This window comes from Gymnodraco acuticeps, unplaced genomic scaffold (genome assembly GCF_902827175.1).
Source record: "Gymnodraco acuticeps unplaced genomic scaffold, fGymAcu1.1, whole genome shotgun sequence".
In the NCBI taxonomy this organism is placed as follows: Eukaryota; Metazoa; Chordata; class Actinopteri; order Perciformes; family Bathydraconidae; genus Gymnodraco; species Gymnodraco acuticeps.
This window is the reverse complement of record NW_022992149.1, coordinates 608424-620965: the sequence shown is the minus strand read 5'-3', so window position 1 is coordinate 620965 and position 12542 is coordinate 608424. Positions and strand designations below refer to the sequence as shown.

The 12542-nt window shown below is 40.0% G+C and overlaps 1 protein-coding gene across 10 annotated transcripts in view; it reads right to left on the bottom strand.

Moving 5' to 3' along the window:
* dip2a (disco-interacting protein 2 homolog A) overlaps positions 1–12542 on the bottom strand; it is an 83429-nt gene that overhangs the window by 2094 nt on the left and 68793 nt on the right. For 5 of the 10 annotated variants that reach the window (XM_034203982.1, XM_034203989.1, XM_034203991.1 and 2 more), the window contains 17 exons: positions 12408–12522; positions 11574–11775; positions 11341–11450; positions 10887–10967; positions 10228–10345; positions 9895–10016; positions 9439–9550; positions 9188–9297; positions 6164–6294; positions 5902–6070; positions 4486–4656; positions 4191–4220; positions 2890–2951; positions 2589–2646; positions 2335–2409; positions 692–866; positions 20–143 (listed from right to left, as the gene is read on the bottom strand). In XM_034203982.1, the coding sequence (XP_034059873.1) occupies positions 20–143; positions 692–866; positions 2335–2409; positions 2589–2646; positions 2890–2951; positions 4191–4220; positions 4486–4656; positions 5902–6070; positions 6164–6294; positions 9188–9297; positions 9439–9550; positions 9895–10016; positions 10228–10345; positions 10887–10967; positions 11341–11450; positions 11574–11775; positions 12408–12522 (1965 nt within the window). The remainder of the gene's footprint in view (positions 1–19; positions 144–691; positions 867–2334; positions 2410–2588; positions 2647–2889; positions 2952–4190; positions 4221–4485; positions 4657–5901; positions 6071–6163; positions 6295–9187; positions 9298–9438; positions 9551–9894; positions 10017–10227; positions 10346–10886; positions 10968–11340; positions 11451–11573; positions 11776–12407; positions 12523–12542) is intronic. The other 5 variants (XM_034203984.1, XM_034203987.1, XM_034203985.1 and 2 more) reach the window with 3 other exon arrangements.

Below are 12542 nucleotides of genomic sequence, written 5' to 3'. Positions count from 1 at the left end.
AGTGATGAAAATGTCTCACCACTCAGCTATGCTCTTGTGAGAACGGATAACGGAGGTCTCGATGTCGATTGGGTGATACCTCATTCCCCTCAGCTCCAGGGTCTCATCCAGAGAGCCCACCACATAGAGGGCGTCGTGGCGCTCTGAGACACACACACACACACACACACACACGTGGGTTTATACTTGATACATTTAAAAAATGTCTTTAGTCTTTTGTGAGGGAAAAGATCCAATCTAGTCCAGCTTACACAAAAGCAATGTACCAAGTTAGAATGTGTTAAAGCTCAACAACTGCATTCATTTTATTATTGTACATTTATTTTAGAACTCTGATGTACAAATAATAAAACAAAGTATTTTGTTTTACAGTTTTTTTGTATTTTCATAGAAAAGTATTCAAAGTTAAGCTGCTGCAAGGCATTTTTATTTATTTAATTAAAAACAAGAGCCCTTTTTCTCTTAAAGTGACATTAAAAGTTTATACAAGTGTTGTCTTTTTTAGTTTTAATATCATGCTTATATTAACCCCAATTTCATCAAATTCTCTTCAACTGACTTCTGAAAAAATAATTAATTAACGTAATAAAATCACTTATTACTTAAAAATACACAGACTGCATTTATGTATTTAACCTAAAACGTATATTAATGTAACTTGTCACACGGAGTGAGCGTTTGTTATCCTCACCTCCACTGGCGTCCGTCAGCTCGGTGCGCCGCAGGAAGCCGAGGTAGCCCGTCCTCGCCCACACCGTCTGGGTGTCTCCGAAGCTCAGCTTGGTGTTGAAGTGGTCGGCGTGCAGCGCCTCCTCCCCGTAAACTGTGTAGTATCCTGTGGCATTGTGAGGACTGCTCACCCACACCTGATCCACACACACATGAAGAGAGGTTACACACATGATTGTATACATTTGCTGTGGAGGTCTGGTGTAAGGACAGGCTTTGAAGTGAGAGCACGGCTTTTCTTAGTTATTTTATTGTGTTGGAAACTGTCTTTAGACCTCTCAATGCAACTCTGTGCAAGATCCAGTTAAACTTCAATCTGCTGTTTAAAAAGGAAGATGTATTTATTTAAAACACCTGTTCTATCATCTCGTTACCCTGTCTAAAGTTTTCTTAATTCACTAAAACTCTCTCCTGGAGAAATCTAGCTTGTAAAACAAGGTTGTTATAATCTCTTACCCTTATTATAGAAATGTGTGTTTTCGTTGATATGACGTTTAAGAGATCAGTTCTCTGCAGTAAGCGCACTGTAACTTATAATCAGGGTTGGGAGGGTTACTTTGTAAATGTAATCAGTTACTGATTACTGAATACATGGCTCTGAAAGTAATCCGAATACAGTTACAGTTACGTGTCTTAAAAACGTATTCAGATTACTTTTAGATTACTTTATTTTTCCTTCACAGATGGGTATGTTTTGGTGAACAGGAGACACAAAAAGCAAAAGGAAACTGAACGTGTTTTTATCTGAAATGATGTAACAACATAATACACTTTTTGGGGATGCAGCTTGGGATGTGAGGAGTGAGGGACACGGCTTAGAACGGGCGTGTCGCCTTCTGTCCTGCCAGTGTTGGCAGGACATGAATTAAAATGTCGAACTCGGACTTCATTTTAAGGACATTTCGGCCAGGGATGTATTTTTGTTTAAGCACCGGATTGGCAAAACAGGAGAGTGTGTGCACCAGTCTGCCTTGATCTATGAATTCATGTCCGTGACACTCACAGTATCTGCTGCCCACAGCTGTTTTATAGAAGGAAAACCTCCTTCACTTCATGAAATCTCTGCAGCACCAGGAGGCAGCGGAAGGGTTAACTCAGCCTCTGAGAAGACGAGCGCGCAGTGCCTTCACTGTGTTTACCTTCAGAGTCATTAGAAAGGCTGAAGAGCGACCGCAGGCTGATGTGTTTTAACCACACACACCTCTACACACACACGATTTAAACGCAGACTTTTGTTCCTCCATGTTTCGTTGTTATTGTTTCCCTGAGCGGACCCGCACATGTTTTGGTCCATCTGCGGTGGTAATAGGTTTTGTGCGCTGTGATGATTCGGCTGTACCTTTAGTAATGAATATTAAATGTTGTGAGGAAATCTTTCCACCAATAATTCCAATAAGTAATCCAAAATGTATTCACTTCAGGTTTACGAAAGTAACTGTAATCAGATTACTCGTTTTTCAAATGTAACGCGAGCTGAATACAGTTACTTGATTTTTGTATTCTGATTAGGTAACGCCGTTACATGTATTCCGTTACAACCCAACCCTGCTTATAATGCATGTGGAACAGGTGAGGGTGAAACACTCAGGTGACTTTGTGACTTACCTCTCCTAGGTGGGAGTCTCCCAAGGGTCCTTTAGTCTCTGTGTTGGCAATGATCACCTTCACTCCTGGAAGGATCTAGAACAGCAGACAGAGATATATCAAAGATTTAGAAAACATGTTGCAGCACACAGTTACCTGTAGTGTTTTAGTGCATTTCAAGAATCTGGTGTATGTAGAAATCTGCATCGACAAGGAGCATACATATAGAATACAACAAAATCTATTTGAAAAATATAAATGTGTACATCACGTACCTTCCCAGACTCCATCAGTGGCAGGCTGTGTGGAGACCCTCTCTCTACCAGGCGGACCCTGAAGGATAAATATACCAAATGAGCAAGTTCATATCTCTTTGTTATTATTCCATTCCCCAAATGTGAAAAAAGCAGGAAAAACAGCCAAAACTAAATCAGTTCAAGATTGAATAATGTATTCATTTGCTATAAAAATGTGTACCAGAATTATAATAACACCACACATTAGACTGACTTAATATGTCCACGTTGATATCTCAAAGAAAACTCCTGTTATTAAAGCTGCAGCGGCGCCCCCTACCTGTCGTGACGTAGCGCTCTCATGTCCACGTAAACAGTGGTGGGGTCGGGTCCCGCTGTGCCCTGGAGGAAAGCAAGCAGAGTGAGACATCAATGTAACTCTTAAAAGCCTGACATTATTCCTGTATGTAGCCTGAGTGGAGGGGAGGTGGAGGCTGCTTAGGACACAACTGACAAAGCAGGGGGGGGGGGCGGTTGCAGCCAGAAGCCGACCAGCCAGACTACGACATTGAGGAAGTTGGTCAAACTCACAAAGACAGTGTGAGAACTTGAACATTCTGATTCATCTTATACGTTTTTTTGCAAGTGTAAGATGTTTTTGAGAATCTACTGTGGTACATTAGAAGCCTAAAAGTAGGTCATTTATTTATTTCAAATGTTTATCTGCTGTAACAAAAAAGGCACTCCAATGTCTGAAGACTTCTAAATGAGCAACATTTGTTTTGATTAAATGTCTATAGGTCTGCCATCCACCTCATTTTTCAGTACTGATTGTGGTTGTCAGATATTGATTCCTTCTGCTTAAAATGTTTCATTATTGCTGCTGTAGGACGAGTCACAATGCATTATGGGTCCCATCACTCTATTGTGAAGTTGTCGCTGATAGACACAGAGACAATGAGACTCATCCAGAGGTTTCCATGAATCCCAAACCAGCAGACTGAGAAACCAAAAAACTTAAGAGTGCGTTCATAACTTCTGTCAGACATTCTTTTTATGAACCTGATCAACAGGTTCACTCTTCCAATAAAACTAATGAGGCAAATCTGTGCGTAGTATTTGGTAACGAGGAGTTACTCCAAAGTGTTCTTTCATTAAAACAAATAAGTGACTTCATTCACTGAATATCTTCTTGTGTGAAAGAAAAGGCACCAAAACAATACTTTATTCATTATATATAAAAAAAAAAAATTGGTATTTTAATTAAACTTTAACTAAGTTGAAATGTTGGGATTGTCAAAAATAGGGGGACATTTTTTTAAATAATTCATAATTCTTTCTTCTAATGCTGGTGTGAATGGCACTTGTAAATGACTTTTAACATGGCAGAGTTCATGCTGTGCACTCATGGTATAATGTAAGCCCATTACAAATATCCTGCTCAGAAAGCAATGGTTTGGTTCAGAGCCAGCTGGTAAGACTTGGTCAAAATGAATAGCAGTAAAGTTCAACCGTAGCTCATCAGGAAAAAGAAAACCAAGAGAAAATGTTTGGAGGCATTTTTAAAAACCATGCAAGAAAAACAAACGCACACACAGCAGCAGACCAAAGAGCAAAAAGCAACTCTTATCCTCCGGTTACCTGCTCAGCCAGTTTCCCTAACCTGTTGGACTGACAGGGCAGGACAGATAAAGATATTTATATATATATATACTTATATAAGTGGATACACATGCACACACACATAAACAAAATCACAGGGATAGGGAGAAACAAATAGAAAAGGACATTGAAGTGCTACAGGAGGAAAAAAACGATGAAAATACGTAAACATTGACCGCCGCAGACTCTGGACCTCTCTCTTCCTCCTCCTCCTCATCATCATCATCATCATCATCATCATCATCATCATCATCATCCTCCTCCAGCTGCTTACCTGCAGACAGATGGCCACGTTCACCCTGCAGCCGAAGGTGGTGCTGACGGCGCGTGGCGAGAGCCCCAAGTCCTTGAAGATCTTGGAGAAGGACTGAGTGAGCGCGATGCGGGGCCGCTCCTCTGCGACCACCATGCACGTTCGCACACACGACAGGTTCACGTTTCTCAACTGGAGAGGGAAGAAATACAAGTTGGCTCATTAAAATCTAAAACGCAATAATAATGAAATATAAATTGTGTAAAATAGGATTAGGGTTAGCCAATATGTGTCTGTAGTATATTTCTGTAGCTTATTGAGACTGTATATTGTATGTAGAGTATTCAATCTATTCAATATTACTTCATATTGTGTATTATTTGGAGTCCAGTGTTATATGTCCCTATTATTGTGAAATTATATATACTTGCTCCGAATATACATTTTATTGTTACTATATTTGTATATTATTGTATCTTTTGTATTCTTTATTTGGTGTCACATTGTATTAAAAGTACAGTTTTGCTAATCATATCTCTTTAGAGACCTGACAAATTAAATACAGAACAAAATTAGTCAAATGAAATTAAAACAAAAGAGTACATAGGGGTTGTTTGAAATGCCGAATATCTACACATGTACACATGTATCTACTTAAACAGACACACATATATATATATATATATATATATATATTGTGTGAGGGAATATTTCTGTCTTTACTCCTAGACATTTAACTTATTCTGTGTGTTGACATTTACGACCATCCCTGCTTCTAATCTCCCGTAAGGAATGTGTTAATGCAGTCGTATGTTGATACTAGGTTTTATGGCCTGACCTGCCGGGCACAGGGGGCTTTTGCGAATGTGAGAACGCTGGCTTTCTAAGCTCCACAGATGTGAGAGACATCTCCTGTGTCTGCAGATGTTTACGCCCATCCCCAATATGTGGATTTGACTCTCTGTAAACTAGTTAAAAGGTCTACCAAGATGCGAGGCTGATCAGAATTGACATGACAACCCACCCGTGCAATCAGAACCTTTTGCTGCTGTGACTTGTGATATTAAATCTCCGGCCGTTGACTTGTAATAAACTACCAGTGTTTGACATCAAAGCTCCAACTCTCCTCGTGTCTCTCTGAGTCCTGACTCTCCATTGCTGCAGAAGTTTCCCTTACATATTGTATCTTGTTAATATGTTTAACTTGTGTAATGCTTGACAATATTGCTGCTGTGATTGCAATTTACCGATTTGGGATGAGTCAAATATCTATGTATCTATCTATAACTTTTTTATCAGACAGCTTCTACTCATTAAAGCACAGACATGCTTGGTAAAGTCACAAGTGCTGCAGGCATCAGCACCACCAGGAGGGGGAATAATGAAAGAAAACCCTTCAAAATGGATACAACTCAACACCTGAAGAGACAAACTGACCCGCAGTGCTTCTGTCTGTGAGCCCAGGCCCTTGGTGCACATCTCCATGACTGAATATGAGCAGAAGGTGACGCGCACTTTGTACTGGCTGACTGCGGCCAGCCACAGAGACGCGTTGCTCTCCAGCTCCAGAGGAGGAACCAGGATCGACTGGTGGCCCGAGTACACGCTGAAACCAGAAACATACGTGCAGACAGAGGAATGAGGAAGGCCACAGAGACAAAAAAGGCATTCTGTGATTTGTTTAGAGCTGCTGTTTTACCTGCACAGGCACCAGAGAGCGAAGCCCAGGCCGCAGTACGGGTCCAGACAGATGGCGATCTGCCGCGACGGGTAGAGCTCACACTGCAGTTTGATGGAGCGACACAAGGCACTGGTGGCAGCGTGAGACATCTGGAGGAGAGGATGTGACACAAAGAGACACCAATGAAGCGTCAAAACTGAATTATTGAGTACAATTAATCTTAAATACAACCACTTGAGCTTCGAGGGATCCATCATTTTACTGACAGACACCTGAGCAGTGTATGGATGGTTGCTTGATGCATGAACTTTTTAGGTACGAATTGACTGTTTTAGTTCCAAGTTAGGTGGTTAAAAAAAAGGAACCACATTCGCTCAGGTTTCCTTACTCATTTTCACAGAGAGTTGGCAGTCAGATGACAGTTAGCTCACTTTCACACAGGGACTATCGATTACAGTTTAAATGACTCAAAAACAATGCAATTTTCAATACCTCCATGTTCACTTGCTCATATTACTGAAAGTTAGGCCACAAATAATTATTATACAAGTGTTGCACCTTTTTATTTCTGATGCGTCATAAATTCATACCAGATATTATAACTACACTGGGCCAAAAACACACATCCCTTTTGTGATTGGATTGGAGTGGTTTTCTTACATTTTATATGAATGTTTTTATGAAAATTCTGCATTTTTTTTATTGAAAAGTTTAATTTATTTTCAATAAATCAATCTCATGTGACCTAATGTCTGCAAATCAATGAAGATGTATTGTATTTAGTCCACCTTCTACACTGCAAAAAAGGAATTTCAAGAAAGTAAAACAAACTTGTTTCTGGGAAACAATTATAATTTTTTCGTCTAAAGAGTCAAATAATCTTGTTAAGAATGTTTTGCTTAAAGGTGAGGTAGGTAAGTTTGAGAAACCGGCTCGAGATACACTTTTAGTTATATTCCATGGAATGCTCTTAACATCTCGATAGCAATGAATATCTTAAGTGCTTTGACAAAAAATCCATTAAAAAATGTCATCTGTGGAAGCCGTAGCGCTGTAAAAAGCACGACCAATCATTTTAGCCGGCCCGGCTAAAATAACTGGATGACCTACCTGCCTGTCAGCCTTCCATCTGTGCACAAACTTATCTCGTGCCCTCATTGGTCATGTGCGCGTTCGTGTGTGTTGGAGGAGGGGCTCTGTAAGGAAGTGGCAGATTTTCTCCGGTTGTGTATTTTCAAATTCTAGCGATCTCGAGCTGGTTTCTCAAACTTACATACCCTACCTTTAAGAAAAGTATTCTTACTTTGAGGAAGTATATCTTACTTTTTCTTATTACATTTAAATTTAAATTTTAAGAAATAAACCATCAAACAACTTCTTAATTTAAGAATCTGATGAAATGACACAAATTTTACATTTCATATATATTTATTCATTGTCGAGAGCTGTCTATTTACTATTCACATTGCCATTGAGACAACTGGAGGCGTGTGGCGCAGTGGCCTAGTGCGTAGGTGTTCGGATCAGGGGAGCACAGGTTCAAACTCCACTGCAGTCAGCATGTCGTTGGGTCCCTGGCAAGACATTTCACCCCAAATTGCTCCTGTGGGGATTGTCCACAGTATTGAGTATGTAAGTCGCTTTGGATAAAAGCGTCTAAAAAGTAACATGTAATAGAGTGGCGAAGTCAAGCCCATCTACTTCCGCCCCATGGGACCTTATTTCGGAAAAATTATGTATTGAAGTCAATGGAGAGAGAAAACGTATCTTTTTCGATCCCGTTTGAATTGTGCCATGAATTACACATGATGTCTGTCAGTCTTAAAAAATAATTTCCCTGTCAAAAAAGTCACAGTTTGTCTTAAATCTGTTGAAATAAGACTGAAAAATACGCTACTAGAAAGACTACAAATCCCAGAATCCCGGTCCCGCATGCTGGCTCTTACGGAACCGACTAACTCCCCTTTTGTGTATGTACAGTTCTCAACATGCCCAGGCTTGTAGTGATTTTCACCTCTTTTAATACTTTTCACTTCATTCTGAAAGAAAGAAGTGTAATGTGCTAACGTGACGGCTGTCTTGGTGTGTCCTGGGAGACGGGAGATGTAGTTCATTGAGCGCTTCATACAAAAAAATGTGTTACTTCACAGTTTTACGACACGTTTAAAAAAAATTGACTTGCAAAATTATCTTTTAAATTGACAAACATTATATGTGTAATTCGTTGCACAATTCAAACGGGATCAAAAGATAATCTTTCTCTCTCCATTGACTTCAATACATGATTTTTCCGAAATAAGGTCCCATGGAGGTCCCCCGGAAGGGGAGGGACTTCGCCACTCTATGTAATGTAACTGTGGTGTGGTACCAACAATAAGAATTGTTCTGCTGTCTTAATTTAAGACAAATGCACTTATATATGAATGCCAATTTAAGAATGTAATTCTTATTGAAAGCTTTATTTGCTGATTTTTAAACTTAATTTAAGATTTATATTCTAAGTTTAAGACAAAGTCACTAATATATTGCGTCAATTAAAGCCAATTATTCTTATTGTAAGCTTTATTTGCTAATTATAAATCTTAATTTAAGAAATACATTCTTAGTCAACTCAACCAAAACACTAATTTTAAGTTATTCTTTCTTAAATAATGCAGGAATCATCGCTTGTAATAAGCTAAATGTGCTTACATTTTTCATTTTTGTCTAGTTTCAAGGCCCATTACGGTCTTTCAGTAGCTAGATTTTAATTCTAGTTTTAAGAATTCTAGCCAAGCAAATTTGGCTCACCCCATTGTCAGATTAGTTTGCTTGATACAGGAACATCTGACTTGATTCAAGAATATTTTTGCTTGTTTTTGGAAGGGCTATTTTTGCAGTGTATTTTGCAGTGCTGGTACTTGAGTCTGTTACTTTAAAGTGGGGGTCTGCCGACCTTCATCTGCTGCAGTGAAAACACTCATTTTGGATAAGTCTCTCACACAACCCCATTCAAAAACTAAATCCAGATTGCTCAAGCGAGTCTTTCCAAATGTAACATACTTTGACCCCTGCTAAGATGCCTGTTGTTGACACACTGAAGTCCAGGTAGGCCAACATCTCTGGGGTCGGGGGCTTGTACAACTGGGGAGTCTTCTTCCTGGGCAGATCATCTGGAGGATGAACAGAAGGAGAGGTGAAATGTTTTTAAAAGAAAATACTGAAATCACAGACCATTTTTTTTCAAAATCAAATATCTACACTGGTGGCAACATGAGCACATCAATTGTGTTGTGTATGTATGAATAATTCACCTGTGTCCAACACCATGGGCCAGCTCTTGATGTCCACGGCAGCCGCAGCCTCTTTGGATTTCAGGAGCTTCATTATTGCTTGACTGGTTAGGATACACACCGACTTACTGACCTTTAACACAGAGATACAACAGTATTACTACTTGTATATATTAACTTATTCACATAATTTAAGCCCCAAAATGGAGCAGGGCTGACTTTGTATATAATTCAGTTTATTTCATGTTTCAATAGCCATACATTCACCAGGTTTAATGATTGTAATAACTATGCAGAGGTACAGGATTTGATCCTGCAGTCAACATGTAGAGGTTTCCTTGTGCAAGATGCTTAACCCTAAATGTGTCGTGAAGGCATGGCCATATGGTAACAAAGTGTATGTAAGTTGCTTTGGATAAAATGACTTGTAATGGATTAAGTAAGCATTTTGATACAGGTCGAACGACTCTCTGTTACCTCAACAATCATCTTGACGGTGGGCAGGGTGGTCGCCAGGTTCTGGGGGTGGGGGGGTCTGACAGTGACTGGCACACAGCCAGCGTACAGGCAGCCGTAGAAAGTGGCAATCAGGTCGATTCCTGCACAGAAATGTTAATACTTAGAGAACGGATTTCCAAATGTTATACCTAGTAGTTGATCAAAGCTTTACAATTATACTGAGAACTTTATTGAGACTTTTCTGTCGTGGTTTTGATTCATAGACAGACTCAAACAGTGAAGAAAAGACAGGGCCCAGCTTAAGAACAGAACTCAAAGGAAAATCAGCATAGTAGCAGGAGCAGCTCTTACCTGGGGGGTAGACGAGTGCTACATGATCTCCAGTGTTGAGGCGTCCCATCAGCGCTGTGGCCACCCGCTCTGCCCGCTTGTGCAGCTGCAGACAGGTCGCTGTGCTCGCCACCGTGCCCTGAAGAGAACACAAGAAACATGCATTTCACACACTCAATGAACAGATATTAAAGTTCTCAAGATGATGAATCAACAAGCAGAGATTTTCACAAGATTTTTAGTTTTTTTCTGCGCGTGATGCAAACCAATATGTTAGACTTCATTAATTATTCACTCTAGCTTTCAAACTCTGATCAACAAGCCCTTCCCATTTTACTCTGCACTTGGATTAGGACTACTGTTTCTGTTTGTTTGTTTTCTTTGTATTATTTCTGTTCTGATTTGATGTAAAGCGTCTTTGAGCATTAGGAAAAGCGCTATACAAATCCCATGTATTATTATATTTATTAATATTAATAATGAATATTATCATTATTTTTTGGAAAATGACATCACTGCAATAAAGTGCCATGATTCATCAGTCATTAAAAAGACTGAATCCGCCAAAACATACGTTCTAATGTTTTATCAGTTAACAGTTTCTAAGTGTATTTAAAGGAAATGAACAGTAATTGCGATGGTAAAACTAAGTTTTATATACATGATGAAAAGAGCAGTACCTTAGCATTGAGAACAAGGAACAGAGGATGGTCTGGAGTGGCCTGAGCTCTCCATTGCAACACGTCCTGTATGTACAGGAACTAAAGGGGAGAGAGACACAACAGTTTAACTCCAGAGAAATGAGACAGAACACTGACAGACAGAAACTGAGTCTATGATGAATCTCTGCACAAACAATGTTAATGTTAATGGAGCATGGTGGCACAGTGTGGGTTTTTGTAATGAAAGGATGACAGATGTGATGGGCTACAGTATTTGTGATAAGGAAGAGTAATGGATGTAATACATGCTGGAAGGGAAATCTAAATGATGCTACAGTTGTTTTATCAGTTAGCTCCAGCAGCGGGAAGTCCTCTCCATCAGCTGTTTGTGTTTCAGATTCCTCGCCCTCCTGTATGGATCCTTACCTGTGAATGTGTGCAGGTGATGAGAGGATGAAATGAGGATGACTACCTTACGTGCCTGGTCATTGTCCTCCAGTTGGCCCACGTCTCTCCCACAGGCCTGTGCTATCCTCTTGCCTGCCACCAGGTTACCCACTATCATAGAAGCAGGACCGACCTCTGTCCAACACAACACATTCAGGGAGGTCAGCTCTCACATTCAATAGGACATAAATAAAAACACCAAGAAATGTAAATGAATCTATATTTGTTTCTAAACGAGATGCAGGCTGGGAGATCTACCTGGCTGTTTTTGTCTCGGCTTGGGCAGGTTGGTGACACATGTGTGAGGACACATGAGGACGTTGCAGGGGTGCAAGGCGCCCTCCAGGAAGCGCTGTTTGGTCTCAGATATGTGGATGCCCCCCAGCGGAGCCTTGGGAAGCGTGTTGGCCGGCACCAGAGCAAGGCAGTACACCCCCACCTGGTGGATGCTGTCTATGGCCTGGAAACAGACAGGAAATACACGAAAAGTCAAGTTTTAGTTTCAGTGAACACCTTAGGGGATGTTATTCTTGTTTTTATATTATAGATTTTCTCTATATATCTAGACATAGTAGTCAAATGTTTTGTTCAGCTGTTGTCCATGTTTTTAACTGTATATCTATTTCAATTTCTTGTTTGTGTACACATTGAATTGGTCATTGCAGCTGATTCTATGCCATTTTAGAAAATAAACCTACAACTGGGACATAAAGTGACCATCACATTGGACGTGTAGTTTTCGCCCACATCAACTAAGACCACTTTACATTTTTAATGCCAATTTTCCGAAGCTTGCATTAAGGATATACTGTTTTTGTATCTTTATGTTGCAAATCAATAGCAGCCTGGCCCACCATTTTTACGATATTCAAAATGTATTCACTGTCAAACATTATCTCAAGGATCTGTCATTTATTTATATATATAAACAAAATATGATATACTTGAAGGAAGAAAATGTAAACCTTGTAATATTAACTAAGTAGACCTGATTTGCTCTTATTCAAGTAAAACATGTGAAGCCACAGGTATAGTCCTTCAGTAATCTGTGTCTATCTGATAATAAGAGGTCAGAAAGAGCAGAGTGGGCACCTGAAGGACTCGGCTCATCCACTGAAAGCTGTCTTCTTCAGAGGCGTCCGGCCGCTGCTCTGCGACAACAACGATCCTCTCGTCATGCAGCACGGACACAGAGAACACTGCTATCCTGGAGCAGAAAGCATAGAA